The following is a 17,506-nucleotide window of genomic DNA, read 5'->3' on the forward strand; positions in this document are numbered from 1 at the left end:
GAACCAAATCCCGGCCCAGTGTTATTGGTCTTAATTTGTGAGAAAGACATGCCATAATGGGCCTGATAATATCATACTCAAGAGTGTACATGTTTTAGGCTATTAGCTAGACTGGTGATTTAGTAGCAAATTCTGAAATTTAAAATACAAAGTGATAAGTTAAACTTTAAACGATATTGTTAAAAGCAACATTAAGGTGCAATTAAGGTGGTTTCCTAGTAAGTTTAGAAATTGGTTGAGGTGCAAGGTGGTCTAGCAGAAGTTTGTAGTCTAGGGTAATGTTTCAAGTTGGTCTTTTTGGAGTTCAAGATCCATTCCCTTTTCGAGCGTGTTTATTCAGTCCTAGTCAAGACGCTTGTTTAATGCAATTCATAGTGCGTGTTGAAGAAACAAAACAAAGTTCCCACGACACATCCAAATTGAATAGTGTTTAAAGTGAGTTACTGAACGGAATATCAAAATCTATGACCACTATCGACTCAACACCTCGAAATACAATAAGCTACCAAACTAAAGTAGAAACCATCAGTAATAAACCACCAAAAAACACAGCTTAACAACCCTTTAGGAAATCGGCCATCGGAATATTAAAAACCGAACTTAAAATCCTACCAAGTAGAGAAAAAATTGCACTGGAAGGAGTGTGTGAAGCGACCAACCACATGGAATGTAATTACCTGAATTATAGCTTCGATTTGTTGTTTGATGGACGAATGATGCTTAGAACTAGAGAGAGAAAGCTTGTGAGGTTAGAGAGAGAAATTGTAACTAACTTACTATTATCAAAATACACTAACTTTCACTTGCTCTCTTGAACATAGTTAGGAGCATCAATCCCTAACAATGAGGGTGTGTGGGTATTTATAGACACAATACCCACTCCCTTTACAATTAAGTCCTAGCTACAAATCGATACATTTTACGATGATAAACTGAGTCATAACAATCTCCCCCTATGTATTGATTTGTGCTTGTATGTTTCTCGATAATTGGCTTGGTCGAATAAACTCTTCCTATGATAACAATCTCCCCTTTTTGATCTTTATCTTGAAGACGATGAACTCTTTGAGTTGTATTTGTTCGTCTTCATAATGACTTTGAATCCTAGAGAAGATTATTGATGAACGAGTTGTTGACTTAAATAGCTTTGAAATTCTTCGAGAAGTCTCTCTCTTTTGAAACACATGATTATCTTCAGATTTTGACGAGATTTCTTCAAACTTGTCTTGACATTATCAGAGTAGTCTTCTGAATGATAATCTTCTGATTTTGTTGCTCTTGAAGTTTCAACAAATGATTCTTGTATATGTTTTGTTAAATCTACTTTTGAAGTTGCGTTGCGGAAGCTCTTTGTGATGAGTTGTTGCAGATTTCGTCACATATGAATCAAAACCAGTACCGGCACAATAATCATTTTGATTTTGTGGCCCACTGATGCTTGCGTGTCTTTGATTTAAAATCTTGGATTCCTTGAATTTGCTGGTGAAATGAAAGTGGGTATCAACATATAAACGTGTTCTCCCCCTCATGATGAATGTTGGATCACACTTCATCATGCCACACTTGTTGATATAAGATAGTGCAAATTACAAAAGATCCAAATCTTCATCATATTGACTAACTTCGTGATCATCTCCTCCAGATGTGTTATTGACTAACTCCTTGACCATCTCCTCCAGATGTGTTAGGTGTACCAATATCTTCCTTAACTTTTGATGTACCAATATTCTCCCCTGACAAATAATTCGATTAAGTACCCCATATAGCTTTCTTCTCTCCCTCGTGACTCAGAATTGTCATAATCATCTCATTGAGGACGTAACACTGAGCTACGTGAAATTATATGATAACATTCGCTAACTTTGTGAAGCACGGAAAGAGCAACAGCTGTTATAACATCGAGACTCTGTGCTAAGCTTCGAATCAATGTACGTTGATAAAGAACATTTACAATATCTTTGAAGGAGAGATGTGATACACTGGAGGAGGATGGCAATGAAGAACCTATCGATGTCGGTGAAAGTGTTTGAGTCATCATGAGGACGGATTTCGGGATATTTATGAGTGACGAAGAAATGAAGACGATAGGCGGTGAAGTCAAAAAGATTTGATCCCCGGGTAAATAAGGACCTTCATGAAAAGTTTTTGATTTTTGAAAATTCAAGCTAGTTGTGAAACTATACAGGTTTGAAAATGTCATGCCAGTGGTATCACTGGGCAAGCTACAAATCGATACATTTACGATGATAAATTGAGTCCTAACATGGAACAACCGCCACAATTTCCATATCAAGTGGATTATGATGCAGAAACTGAGAAGCAAAATGCATATAATATGCTATGGCTTCTCACCTCGTCTTCCTCTTTTGAAATACGCTACTCCTCAAGTCTAACGCTAAGTTTTAGAGTTTTTTCAAGAAAGAAAGAAAAATAACTGAAAAAATATAAAAGATATTTGGTGTTCCTGAGTATTTCTAAGGAGAGAAACTGAAAGAGAGTGAAAGAATATTTATGCCTAAATTTCTCTCACAATCACTTTCAAATTGGATAGTTTTGAATCTCTTCCTTTCTTCCTTTTTCTCTTTACTTTACTTCGTTTCTCTCCATTCAAAACTCGAGAGTAGAGATAAAATTGTCTTCTCACGTATCAAAAATAAAAAGATTTTGTTAACGGTAGCCCTTAACACGCTTTATTGTATTGCACACAACAATTACTTGTCACTTTCAAAATGACCGTTATTAAATTGTACACATTAAGGTTGTATTTTTTAAACTGAATAATTTAGCGTTGAATGGTTTATAATCTGAATGATTTAACGTCTATGAATAAGCTTGGCTCTGAATGAAAAAGTTGTTTGATAATCATTTTGAATAAATGATATGAATTATGTAAAATTACCTTATTAACATGTTATAACAAAAAATAATAATTCAGTATACTTGTTAATGTTCCGGATATTATTATTTGAGCTGAATATTACGGAGTACATAAACTTAACTACTTAATGATTAAGAGAGTGTTTCAATTCTGAATAGTTCAGCATCATAACTCATTCAAAGGTTAAAAACAAGTCGCAAAATGTTTAATTGTTCGGCATACAATGCTACTATTCAATTAATTAAGAGGTAAATAAAGACAAGTTGAGGGGTTAATGACTCGTTAGCAAAATTCAAAATAAAATACAGTTACTTTGTTAGAAAAGCGTGGTATTGATCTCCACTCCGTTAGATGCCCATTTTGCGACGACGACGACTTGGAGACGGTAGATCATTCTCTTATCTTTTGCAAATATGCTTTCGAGGTATGGTCTAAAGTCTTCGAGTGGTGGGGTTTGAATGTTTCATCTTCACTAAGTGTCAACGAGATATTTCTTGGTAATTCAAGTGTTGCGATGACGGATATTGGAGGTAAAATTTGGCAAGCGGTAATATGGTCAAGTGGTTATCTCATTTGGAGCAATAGGAACCAAATGGTCTTCAATAAAAAGTGTTGGACTACTCCCACGGCATTGTGCGAAATACAAACAAAGACGTATGAATGGATTGCGAAAATGTGCAAAGAGAAGACTATCGATTGGCATTCTTGTGTTCATAATCCCCAATCCGTAGTTATTTAAAACTGTTGCTTAACGTCTCGTTAAATAGCACGTGAGTATTGTAATTATGTTGCGATTTCGTGTTTTTGGCCCCTTTTAATTCTCAATGGGGTATGTAATGTTGTATGAACCATTTTGAGTTATATAAATACCATATACTGCTTTAAAAAAAAAAAAAAACAAAAACAAAAAACAAAAACCAGTTACTTTGTTACCCTTTTCAATCAATTAAAATAAACAAATACGCCCTTTTACCGTAAATTCTTTATTCTTAATTCTCTAACATAATAATCAAACTCAGAATCACAGCTCCACCACAATGCTAAAGTAACATCTACTCTACTGGGGGTGAAATTGGTTAGATCACAAATAAGGCTTCTAATACGTTCTTCTTGAATCACGCCGATATGTTTGGGGTCGTGCTCGGCAGAAAGCAACCGGCACCGGCAATCTTATAACATATTCACTTTTGAGGCGAGTTAAATGAGCCCTTCGTTTACTTCATTTGATTGCAGGGTTCGTATTCAGTTTCCATTTTTTCAGTTTTAATAATATTAATAATAAATGGAGTACTTATTTAATGTTTTATTTTGCGAGTTATAATCTAGGTATCATAAGTTAGAAACTTTTAAGGCTTGTATATCAGTGTATAATTTCATAGGTTGAAAATGATGTTAAAGTAATTCTAATTTTTACAAGGACATTGATGTAGTTATTAAAATTATGAAACGATATACATAAAATACTTCCTTAAATCGAATTAAACGACATTTAACTTGACAATCCACATAAAACAAGCAAAATAGTATGCAAGTATACCATTAAATGAGCTATAATCAACATTGAACCCATGAGAACAAGTGAAGAACAAAAAGGCAACAATTTTAATACGATTACGATAGGAACGAGTTAAAAGCAATTAAAAATTGCGGAAACAATGAAAGTGAGAAGCCGGCAGCTTCTTGCTTAACTTATAACAATGTGGCGATTTGGTTCCTAACTGAGACAAAAATATCACCTTGATAACATCCACACATTTGGTGTTTACCTGTTTGTACTTATTACAAAATGGCCATATAAAAAGATTAGATCAAGAACCATAAAAACAAGTTAACAGAATAAAAGAAGTAAAGATGACGATCAAAACTATTGCATACAGCGCTCTTGTGTTAAGGATCCTTACTCTTTTGTTTTTAGTTGCTTCTGCGGTTTGCTTGTTATGCAATTCTTACAAACTCGGTGGTGATAAGTACACATGGAAAGATATCAAGACTTACAGGTTCGTATCATTTGGAACGAACTTTTAGTTTTTTCAGCCAAGAAACATATATGCATTTGATACAAGTTTTTGTTTTTATTGTTAGGTATGTTTTTGCAACGGCTGTCATAGGCGTTGTCTACACGTTATTTCAGATCCCTTTCGCGGTATACTACGCGTATAAAGAGAAGAGGTTGATTCGCCATTCGTGTCTTCCTGAATTTGACTTCTATGCCGATAAGGTAAGTTGACTAATTTGAGAACATAGTATCAAACTTAATTAGGATCACTATAATTAACACGCACCATGATGCACTGGATAATTTTGCAGTTGGTCAGCTACATATTAGCAACTGGTGTTGGTGCAGGCTTTGCTGCATCAATGGAGTTAAAAGAATACACAGATGAAGTGGTTACTCTTTTAGATTTCATACGTGCAACAATAGACCTTGGGTTCGATATCGATCAATTCCATTCGCGGGTAGATAAGTATTTTCATCGCGGTATCATTACAACAATTCTTCTTACTCTTGGTTGTGTTTGCATGGTGATCATCTCTATTCTTTCATCTCTCAATAGATCATCTGGAACCAAAAGCTTCTTTGGTTAAATTAATTTACGTGCATAGCTCCATCTTATTATATGTCTATTTTCATTAGTAATGGTAGTTAAAACAATTTGATGATTTATGTATTTGATTGATAATCAATTAAAGAACAATTTATGTGATGGAATTACTCTTTTAAGATGAGGTTGCCTTCAACGTATTATGTTTAAAACACATGTTATCTTTTGCAGGATCCTTTTTTTTTTTTTTTAAATAAAGAATTCTCTTCTGTTTTTTTCTTTCCAAATACAATTTACCATGATATTTTCTATCTGAATCAAATTTAAATATCTTATTTACAACAAGCAATGTAACAACGCTGGTTGTAAATGAATCAAGAATCAAGAAACATAAACAAAACAAAAATATAACCTCATTAGTATAACTATCAAAACCTAATATGCAGCCATGAATCTTTCACATCCTTCATTCTTCCAATAAAGCCCTGTAAAAAAATAGATTCTTGGAGGAAAAAAAAAAAAAAATGGCGCAAATACCTTTGTGGGTAAAGAAGACCCACCAAGTTACAACTCCGGTGATGGTAAAAATGGACCACCACCACCAACACAGGAAAGCCAAATGGTCATTGGTGGAACTCAATCTTGGATCCAACCCACGTTACCTAAACGACACCGTATCATCCAACATCAATCATCATGCCCATAACAAAAATGCCAAACAACTAACATGGGTTTTACTCCTAAAAGCACACCGGGCCGCCGGCTGCATTACCTCCATTGCGTCCACAACCTTTTCTCTCACCTACGCCATTCGCCGCCGTGTAACCTCAGGCCATGTGGACACAGAGCCAGAAAGGTTGACTACTCGGTCAACCGTTACATGCATAAAGGCTTGTCTTTGGTTATCTGTTTTGTTGTTGGTATTTGAGATTGCTGCTTATTTTAAAGGATGGCAGTTTAGGACACATGATTTGCATTTACAATATTTGTATACATTGACAAATAAAGTTGAGTTTAAAGGTTTTTTCGATTGGGTTTATTCAAATTGGGTTGTGATACGGGTCGAGTATGTTGCACCACCTTTACAAGTTTTGGCGAATGTGTGTGTTTGTTTGTTTTTGATTCAGAGTTTGGATAGGTTTGTGATGTGTTTGGGGTGTTTTTGGATTCGAGTAATGAAGATTAAACCGGTTACAAAACAAAGGCTAATTGATGTTGAAGATGGTGCAGGTGATGGGTTTTTTCCTATGGTTCTTGTTCAGATTCCAATGTGTAATGAAAAAGAGGTAATCTTTGTTTATATTTGAGGTACCCATTTGCTTATTTATGGAAAAAGATTGAATCTTTGAAGTTTCTTTTGAATGTTCTTGAAGTTTTGAGCTATATATCGGTCAATCTGATGTTTTTCTTGTTCAAGTTTAAATCTTTTTTGTTGGGCAATTTTTTTTTCTTCTGGAATTTGAGTTGCCCATTATCTAATTACTAAAAGAATTGGAACTTGTGTAGTTCGTTTTGAACATTAATTCTCTGAAAATTTGTATGCACACTTGGTAATTTATTTATATCTGCTCATATTCAGGTTTATCAGCAATCAATTGAGGCTGTGTGCAATTTAAATTGGCCAAAATCCAAGATTTTAATACAAGTTTTGGATGATTCAGATGACCCAACAACCCAATGGCTGATCAAAGAGGAGGTTCATAAATGGAAACAAGATGGTGTTAATATTGTATACAGACACAGAGTGATTAGAGATGGATATAAAGCTGGTAATCTGAAATCTGCTATGAGCTGTAGTTATGTTAAAGATTACGAATTTGTTGCCATTTTCGATGCCGACTTTCAGCCCTCCTCTGACTTTCTTAAAAAAACCGTCTCTCATTTTAAGGTACTACATCATGTTTTGACTTATTAATGAATCTCCGTTGCAATTTGCAAATAGTATATTTCATGATTATCGATTAAGATTTAATTACTTCATAATCCATTATAATGGGTAATGTGTCATTTAGGTAACAGAAATTTTGATTTAAATTTGTAGGATAATGAGGAATTGGGATTGGTACAAGCACGTTGGTCGTTTGTGAACAAGGATGAGAATTTGTTAACAAGGTTACAATACATCAACTTAGCGTTCCATTTTGAAGTTGAACAACAAGTGAATGGGATTTTCTTGAACTTTTTCGGGTTCAATGGGACAGCTGGCGTATGGAGGATTAAAGCGTTGGAAGATTCTGGTGGGTGGTTAGAAAGGACCACAGTTGAAGATATGGACATTGCAGTTAGAGCTCATCTGCATGGTTGGAAAATGATCTTTCTTAATGATGTAGAGGTATATGCAGGTTTGACTTTTTAAGTCAATAGTTTTTCTTCCATTAACAAGTAGTCATCAATGGGCATGAACTAGTGCTTGTATGATGTCATAAGAATAGGTTATTTGATGTTAATTTACGCCTTTTTGTCAAACTTTCAGTGCCAATGTGAGTTGCCTGAATCGTACGAAGCCTACAGGAAACAACAACATAGATGGCATTCGGGACCTATGCAGTTGTTTAGACTTTGCTTGCCTGATATTATCAAATCAAAGGTACGTATTCACTTTTTGTCGTTCGCACATGCCCTTTTGTTGCAAGTACATGAAATAATCGAAAAAGATCCCTGATAGTTACATTCTCAAATATAACCTTTAAGATGAAAATTTAATGCTGGGCAACTTTTGACCCATTTGACCTACTCAACCCGTTTTCATACTAAGGCTGCATTTGATCGTCTCTTAATTGAATGGTTCAGCAACACTGAATGCTCAACCATTCATGCGTTTTGTGAAATCCGAATAACAGATGATATTAAACCGTTCAATTATTCAGAGTTGAACCGTTCAAAAATGTACCAGTGTGACATGTTTCAAGCAAAGCATAACCCAATTGACATGTGTATCCTTTAAGTGGATTAAAGTTACCACCTTTATAAAAAACGACAACTGATATGAATTCGTTGCTTACGCAGATTAGCATTTGGAAGAAAGGAAATCTAATATTTCTCTTTTTTCTACTACGAAAACTCATCCTACCATTTTACTCTTTTACCCTTTTCTGCATTGTACTCTCAATGACGATGTTCATACCCGAAGCCACCCTTCCGTTACTAATCATTTGTTACATCCCCGTTACCATGTCGTTTCTCAACATTCTCCCGGCTCCTAAATCGTTTCCATTTATCGTCCCATACCTTCTCTTTGAAAACACAATGTCCGTTACTAAATTTAATGCCATGATCTCGGGACTTTTTCAACTTGGAAGTGCGTACGAATGGGTTGTCACCAAGAAATCCGGTCGGTCATCAGAAGGCGATCTAATTTCATTAAATGAAAAAGGCCCGAAACCAAAGTATAACTCGGAACCTGATTTGGAGGAGTTTCAACAACAGTTGAAAGATGAAGAAATGAAAGCTTATAGGAAGAAGAAACATAATAAAGTTTATACAAAGGAGTTGATGTTAGCTTTTTTGTTATTGACTGCGGCCGTTCGTAGTCTGTTATCGGCTCAAGGGATTCATTTTTACTTCTTGCTGTTTCAAGGAATTGCATTCTTTCTTGTTGGACTAGATTTGATTGGTGAGCAGGTAGAGTAAAACTGTAAAAGTAGTAGGATTTTAGTAGAATGTTTTTAGGTAGATAGTAAGTTTAAGGTGATCATCTTCAATAGTGTATATAATTGAGGTACTTACATTTGTTGAATTTTTTTTAAATGAACTATTAATATTCTTCATGATCATTTCATTCCTTTTCTGCCATGTACTGTGCCTAAACCTTAACCAAAATGTTCTAATCATTTTACACCATGAAATGTAAATGTGTTTTGCAATAAGACCTTATTTAGTGGTGATGGGGGTGATGGTTTTTTTTTGAGGTTTTTGTGGGGTATAGTGCTGAGTTGGCAACTGTGATGGAGGTGAGGGCGTGATGGAGTTTGTAGTGGTGGGCGTGATGTTTGTGTGATGAGTTAAATTGGTCCTACATTCTTAATTAGTTTTTCTTTTTGCTTGATTAATTTTATTTACAAAAATCATTTTTTTTTATAAAAATAAAACATATGAAATAGTTATATTAATAAAAACACACTTAAATTAATAAATGAAATGATTACAATTTATTAAAGTACTAAAATAAAAAACAATACTTAAGAAATCCTAAAATACCATTACTTTATTAAATTACTAGAAATTAAAACTACTAGGCGTCGTCCTCGTCGCTTGAAATGAATTCTTTGCAACACTCGGCCATTTTTTTCTTGAACTTCAAAGCTTTTTTCCTTTCTTTTGGGTCGGGGATGTCGTTAACGTCAAGTTTAAATAATTTTGTGACACACTCGAGTGCCGACCTCATTCGTTCTTCCTCAACTATACGATCAATACCTTTGCTTCGTTTCTCCAATTCTTTATCCTTTTTCTCTTCCCACCTAGAAGACAACTCGTCAAATCTTGAAGAAATGGTTGGTGGTATTGTTGTTGAAATGGTTGATTAAATGGTTGGTGGTATTGTTGTTGAAATGGTTGTTGCATTTGATGTTGATTTAGAAATTGTGAAAAGAAGCTCGAATTATTGAAATCGTTAAGAAGATTTTGTTGTGACATATTGCCAATTGGTCGAGTACCCCGAACATTTTGCGGGGAATATGAGCTTGAACTGGGCAAATTCGGCTAGCCGAAATTGTAGAGATTACCGGAACCGGCCTCGTTTGAATCTTGATTTTGAGATATTTTTTGTGATTTTGAGAAATGTTAGATTTGTAAATGAAAGAGTTGTGATTAAATGAGAGTATATAGAAATGAGGGAGGTGTAGTGTATTTATATAGAGATGTAAATAATAAAGTTTTTAAAAAAAAAGTAAAAAATAAAAAATACAATGGCTCAATTTTGTTCAAACGGAAACCTACAACTCCACGTGGCCATGCCCCATTCGATATTCGCACCATCACCTTCCTGTGATGCAAGCATCACGCCGGCGAAAAAACCAAACCATCGCGCCCCATAGCGGCGCTATGGGGGCATGATGGTCCCAAAAAAGCTCGATCACGCTCCATTTAATGGAGGTCTAATGTTTTACTGCTTGAAATATGACATCTTCCAAGAGTATATAGTGTGGAATATTGGTCACATTTGACCGGCCCAATACTACACAATCCAAATGTTGATATAAAGGCCCAAATACTTCTACCAAGCCATGAAGTATTTGGACTTTAAAGTATAAACAATTCTTATTAAAATTCATGGAATGCTTATTTCATTAGTAAGGATAATCATATAACTTCGTTTTACTATAAAAGTTATTAATGGGTTAATATAAATGAAAGTTTATATTCAAAGAAATTATACTAATGATATCTTTGATCTAAATGTCTATAATACAATGACAGCATGGATTGTCAGGAATATCAGTGATAAACTTGTACTATTAATTAGAATGAGAGAGTAAATGTTAAAGATAGACATGAAAATATTTGGTCACAAGATTTGTGTACTACTTATTTATGCACCGTGTACCAACTTTGTTTTGTATTGAAGCAAACGTTAAATTAAACAACTCAAACTTTTACTCCTTAATTTGTATGTATCTTTTACTTTTTTTTTTTTTTTTTTTTTTTAAAGGCATATCTTTTACTTTATTAGTGATACAAAAGGAAAACATAGTACCCCAGGAGTCCAGGACCATCTTCGGTAGGTTTTTTATTCTTTCCAAAATTGAACTTATATAGTATAAGAAAGAAATTTCTTATTAAAAAACGAAAGAAACGAAACAAAAACGAAACACAAAACAAGTGGCAAAAACATAAGCAACAAAACGACACTCTCAACTACCATCCCAACCTAACTAACTGACAAAACTAAACATATAAATAGGGAACTAAACCTAAACCAAAATTAAGACTAAAGCGAGACGAGCAGCAGAAAACAAAAAAACAAAGAACCTAGCAAAGCAGAAAACAAAAAAACAAAGAACCTAGCAAACCAGAGAACTATCCTCATTGACATACACAGGTCCATATACAAACCGATTTTCTCTATGGTCGCACTAGCATTTTTACTCTACTAAAGATATATTTTACATGAAATAAGTATAGAGCATAAAAATAAACAAACTTAAGTTATAATACAAAACATTGTATTATGCAAGTGTAATAATAAATAACGTGTGTACAAAAAAGCTTGTCGCATAGTGGTATCAAAGGAGCTCACTAACCTTGAAATTGTTAGTTCGAGTCTTGTATTATATAATAATAATATAATGTTGGGAATTAAACATTATACTCCATATATATCTTACGATAAATTAATAATTATATAAAGAATTTAAATTGAGTTTTTCTAGCAACATTTCTAAAGGTTGTCGTTAATGGGCATCAATGTCTTTGTAACGGTTACAGAGTATTTATTTAAATTAAAGTGGTGGTTGTGAAATTGTATAAAACTTTTATGCATCTTAACGACATCGCTCAGAGTCACTGTGTTTCATTTGGAAACGCAGCAAGAGATGCACAAGCCATGCATTTGGACACGATTTCATTTTTCACCAATAAATTGCAATCCTAATCTCATTGTATCAGAAGAACACCTACATAAAATCATTAAAAAAGACTCTCTCTATTTGGACTTGGACTAAACCAATCGTTAGATTCGACGATTGGACATAACCACATTAAATTTCTTTGGTCTTTACGTTTCTTGCACTTATTTTAATCATTATCTTTGTGTGTTCTTAATATTATCTGCTTGTTGCAGTGGGTTTATAACTGGGGTTATCAGGTTTTTGTTAAAGCTCGCTAGAATTACTAACAAGATTGGTCCGGGTTTCTTCCATGGAAGTAGTTGGGGGCGGGTTATGCAAGTACGGGAGATGAACGCGTGAGTGGTTAAGTCTCCCTGGGTGATCCCAAACTGATGTCAAAAAAAAAAAAAAAAAAAAAAAATTACTAACAGGAGATCTTAGTTAGCCACCAATTTAAGTTTAAGGGACTCAGATATCTCTTCACAATCTGATGTTGGACGGGTTATTACAAAATAACCTCATGTGACAAAATCGAGTATCATCTCACTTTGTCAACAGATATAAATACTTATACAGTAGGACTCGAAGTTGTGCCTATTTTAAAAGACTTTCACAACTTCTAAGTCAATGGGTAGATCATCATTCGATTCTTGCATTATTAAGAAGTCAAATGTTTGTTTATTTTCATACTATCAATTTATTTAATCCGTATTGTTTCACTTATTTTTAGTTACGATTCAATTTTTTTTTTATGTTTGTTCAAAATTCTGATTATGAAGTTGTAGTACTACTACTCAAGTAGTGGGGTATAATGTCCTAGTAAAGTAGAAAAGGTACAAATTTTTTATATTTCTAATTATGGAGCAATCCTATTCAATTCAATTCGTTGCATTTGGGTTCCCGTGTTGATAAGTTACTATCCAAAATCTATAACAAATCTAAAATCAACATCTTTCATCCACAAATACCAAACCTGTTATCCAGGTGATAATATAGTTTCATATAATCAGACAGGCTCCCTCTTTAGGAGCATCTCATCAACATATATTTTAAAAATTTATAAATAATACACTACACATATAAGTTTCTAAATTATGAAGTACATGAAATAAATTATAATGTACTACTAGAGATTATTATTTTTTAAATTTAACCTCATCCACCGTGCATAAATTTTTAGAAGTTACTGTATATATTGATTTTTATACATTTCTAATCTAAACATTTCTTATTATATTTGTATTTATTTTTGGGTTAAGCATGTGCAGTGACTGAAGCTGCTATTTTCTTATTCTTGGTGTTTGGTGGCTGAAGTAGAAAAAAGAAAAGATTTGTGCAGCTGACTCAAACAAGACTTCAAGAGGCTAAACTGCAGATTGCATATTTATAAATATCAATTTAATTTATTTTTATTTTAATTTATTCCATTATTTCTGTATTTTTAGGTTTTTTCTCTCATTCAATTCTCTCTAACCCTAGATAGGGTTTTCATTCTGTAATCTATTGATTTCTACTACTGTGAGTGTATTCAAGTTCAAATCTGTTGAACTTGATAGAGAGTGATTGTGTGATCATACTGTTTAGTTGCAATCGTTGATTGCAATTAAGTTTTTTGGTTTTTTGTAATTTCTAACTTCCTGTGATTGGAAGTTTTACTTCCTGTGATTGGAAGACTTTCTGTGTGTTTGTTCATGGTATCAGAGCGACAAGGTTGATTGATTCGATCGTGTTCGTCTTCATCGTGTTCGTCTCCAGTTTTTCAATCGAATTGAAAAATTAGGGTTTCGGTGTTTCTGATTCTTCTTCTTTCAGCCGATTGAAAGAAAAGTGTTTTTACTGTGTTTAGGTTCGGTTGTTGATCCTGTTGGTGCTAGGGTTCATTGATCTTTTAAATTAGGGTTTCACTTCAAAACCCTAATTGCGTTCTTCCGCTGCTACTGCTTCATTCTTGGATTCTTTTTTGTTTAGTTCTTCAAAGGGGAGTCTCGCGTTTATTAGTGTTTTCTTTAACCTTTTTTGACCAGATCACTACGCCCAACTCTTGATCTAGATCCTTTGAGATCTATGAATACCTGATCAAGCGTAGTTTGATCTTGACCATTTATAGTGTAAATCATCTCTACAGGTTTCCTGGTTAGTAACCAGTCGATCGGGGTTTGTTTTCTTTCCTTACAGGTGTCTGGACTGTGAATTTGTTGCAGTTATTGTGTGCTATTTGTTTTTGGTTACTGTTTTAATTGCTAAATCTGTTGATTATCTTTTACTGTGTGTTTACTGTATTTTTTTAATTGTTTATTTGTTCTTTTCTTGATTCTGTAATCATGTCTGATGATAGTTATGTTAGTTCTGCTAGTATCACTAAGATTAGTAGTTTAGAGTTTAATAATCCACTTTATTTACATCCTAGTGATACCTCTGGTGCATCTCTTATTACTCAAAAATTAAAAGGTACTGAAAATTATAATGTATGATCATGTGCTATCAAACTTGCTTTGCAAACTAAAATTAAATTAGGATTTATTGATGGTTCATGTCCTAGATATGAGTATGAAGATGATGAAGTTTTACTCAGTCAATGGGATATATGTAATTCTGTTGTGCTTACCTGAATTTTATTATATTTATCTGAGGATGTTTATAGTGGTCAAATTTTCTCTAAAACTGCTGAATCTGTTTGGATTGAACTAAAAGAAACCTATGATAAAATAGATGCCTCTGTTACTTTTAATCTATATCAAAAAATTAATTCATGTAGTCAATCTGATCAATCATTATCTGATTATTATCATAAGTTGAATGCTATGTGGAGACAATTTGATGATATGATTAAAATTGATGATATTGTGTCTGCAAATAAGTCTTTTTAAGAACATATACAGTTTTTAAAGCTTATGCAATTCTTAATGGGTCTTGATGATGTATATGTTCCTATTAGAAGTCAAATTCTCACTTCTGATCCTGTTCCTACTGTTAAAACTGCTTTTTCTATTATATCTACGGGGAGTCACATAGAATGCATACTTCATCAAGTTCTAATGTTAGCAAGACACAATCATCTGCCTTTAATTCTAAAACTGTTAATATTGTTAGTAATAAGTCTAATAATAACAAGAAAAAATATAAAAATCCACCTTTAAAATGCACTAATTGTAACATGCTTGGTCACACTATTGAAAGTGTTTTGAATTAATTGGTTACCCTCCTGGCTATATTAAGAAACCATTTAATCAAGGTGCACATAGGATTAATAGCAATAACTGTATTAGTGATAAACATGATACTAGTGCTACTAATGTTCAACTTACTAGTGAACAGATTATGAAGCTACTTAGTTTTGTTAATGAGAAACCTGCTTACAGTCAAATGGAGTCAAACATGTCAGGTAACTTTCAAAACAATAATGTGTTTTTTAATACTCATTTTGATAAAAAAAAAAAAATTTCTTCAAACTGTTTTCAGTCTAAGTTTGTTTCTAAAGGATGGATAATTGATTCAGCGGCAAATCAACACATGGTTTCTAATTCTCAAAACTTAAATAATATTATTGATGTTACTGATTTGAACTTAACTGTTAATCATCCAAATGGTACTGTTGCTAAAATTTTACAAATGGGGAACTTAAAACTGTCTGACACTATTGAACTGTATGATGTGTTGGTTATTCCTTAATACTGTGTTAGTTTATTGTCTGTCAATAAAATGAATAAGGACAGTAATTTAGTTGTGAGTTTTGACAAAAGTAAATGTTATATACAGGATTTAATTCATCAAAGACTAATGGGGTCTGGTAGTAAATTTGATGGTCTTTACTTTTTTGATGAAACTTTACATGGTAAGATGTTTAAGTGCAACATGATATATACTAATTTGTCTAAACATAAACTTTGGCATGAAAGGTTAGGTCATCCTGCTAATCAAGCTTTAAATGAATTAAGTGATAAACTTGGTTTTAGTAAAGTCAATGATAACACTGAACCCTGTGATACCTGTCATAAGGCAAAGCAAACAAGATAACCTTTTCCATTGAGTGAACACAAAACTAAAAACTTAGGAGAATTAATTCATCTTGATACATGGGGACCATATAAAGTCAAGAGTAAAGATGGATTCAAATATTTCTTAACAATTGTTGATGATTATTCAAGAGCTGTTTGGACTTACTTGTTAAAATCAAAAGAAGAAGTTTTTAGTTGTTTTGAACTGTTTTATAACTTAATTTTAAATCAGTTTGGTAAAATAATCAAAAGTATTAGAAGTGATAATGGCACTGAATTTTTGAATAACAAAATGATTGAGTTTATTAAAAACAAAGGAATTATTCATCAAACCTCTTGTACATACACACCCCAACAAAATGGTATAGCTGAAAGGAAACATAGGCATCTTCTTAATGTTGCTAGATCCCTTATGTTTCAGGTGGAATTACCCTGTATTTGTAGTCTGAATGTGTTCTAACTGCTACTTATCTTATTAACAGGCTTCTTTCTTCTGTCTTAAATGGCAAATGTCCCTATGAATTGATTTATGGAAAATGTCCTAATCTCTCCCATTTAAGGACTTTTGGTTGTCTTTGTTTTGCAACTGTTTTAAACAATCATGACAAGTTTTCTAGTAGAGCTTTAAAATGTGTTTTCTTAGGTTATTCTAATTTTCAAAAAGGTTATAAATTGTTTTGCTTGGATGATAAAAGTTTTGTTTTTTCAAGAGATGTTAAGTTTTATGAAAACATTTTCCCTTTCAAATTAGATTCTATTTTTAAAACTGGTTTTACTGAAGATAATGTGAATTATCAAAACTTTTTTGACTGTTATGATGAGTTTACTGATATTTCTAAACAAAATACTTTTACTGATAATCTTGAGTCAACTGATTTTGTAAGTCCTAATGATGAAGGGAGAGACAGTACTAAGGATGATGGCAACCATACCTTACTTATTGGTTCATCTGAATCATCAAGTAATGGTGTACCTGCAACTTCCAATGATGATGGTATTGAGACACAAACTGTCTCCGAGGGCAATCAAAATGATAATATTAATAATTTTTTTCCTCAATTAAGAAGGTCAAGTAGACAAACTAAAACTCCTTCTAAATTTAAAGATTTTATACTTAATCATAATGTTAAGTATAGTCTTAACAACTACTTGAACTATTCTAAATTGGGATCTGAAAATTACTGTTTTGTAACAAGTTTAAACAAAGGTCATGAACCAAATTCATTCATATAGGCTTGTCAAGACCAAAACTGGGTAAATGCAATGAATGAGGAAATTAAGGCTTTAAATAGAAACAACACTTGAATCCTAACTGATTTACCTAAAGATAGAAAGCCAATAGGATGTAAGTGGGTTTACAGAATCAAATACCAGTAGTTTGACGGCTTTAGTCACAACAGCTGTGTCTGAAGCTACTAGTGACATTATTGGAATCTATTCCCTTTAATTGGTTGTCATGATTTCTGTGATTGCCATGTCCCGTGAAACTGGTCAGATGTGATGCTTTAGATATGCTTGCTATGATTAGTGAGATTTATTGGTTTT

General features: G+C 33.2%; 3 protein-coding genes across 3 annotated transcripts; all 3 read left to right on the forward strand.

The window, feature by feature from the left end:
• The first annotated feature begins 4,149 nt into the window (after window positions 1-4,149).
• LOC139865739 (CASP-like protein 4D1) lies at window positions 4,150-5,647 on the forward strand. The gene is made up of 3 exons (XM_071853832.1): window positions 4,150-4,875; window positions 4,961-5,096; window positions 5,186-5,647. Exons 1-3 carry the CDS (start codon window positions 4,730-4,732, stop codon window positions 5,462-5,464), a joined length of 561 nt encoding a protein of 186 aa, XP_071709933.1. The 5' UTR covers window positions 4,150-4,729; the 3' UTR covers window positions 5,465-5,647.
• An 814-nt stretch (window positions 5,648-6,461) lies between these two features.
• On the forward strand, window positions 6,462-9,081 carry LOC139865738 (probable xyloglucan glycosyltransferase 12). The gene is made up of 5 exons (XM_071853831.1): window positions 6,462-6,707; window positions 7,001-7,309; window positions 7,463-7,753; window positions 7,895-8,008; window positions 8,428-9,081. Exons 1-5 carry the CDS (start codon window positions 6,567-6,569, stop codon window positions 9,049-9,051), a joined length of 1,479 nt encoding a protein of 492 aa, XP_071709932.1. The 5' UTR covers window positions 6,462-6,566; the 3' UTR covers window positions 9,052-9,081.
• Window positions 9,082-14,287: 5,206 nt separating this feature from the next.
• Window positions 14,288-17,194, forward strand: LOC139869287 (uncharacterized). Its single transcript, XM_071857599.1, has 7 exons — window positions 14,288-14,431; window positions 14,846-14,995; window positions 15,144-15,348; window positions 15,445-15,623; window positions 15,723-15,962; window positions 16,194-16,345; window positions 16,444-17,194. The coding sequence occupies exons 1-7, from the start codon at window positions 14,288-14,290 to the stop codon at window positions 17,192-17,194; spliced, it is 1,821 nt and encodes a 606-aa protein (XP_071713700.1).
• Window positions 17,195-17,506: the final 312 nt, after the last annotated feature.

This window comes from Rutidosis leptorrhynchoides, chromosome 9 (assembly GCF_046630445.1).
Source record: "Rutidosis leptorrhynchoides isolate AG116_Rl617_1_P2 chromosome 9, CSIRO_AGI_Rlap_v1, whole genome shotgun sequence".
NCBI classification, from domain to species: Eukaryota; Viridiplantae; Streptophyta; class Magnoliopsida; order Asterales; family Asteraceae; genus Rutidosis; species Rutidosis leptorrhynchoides.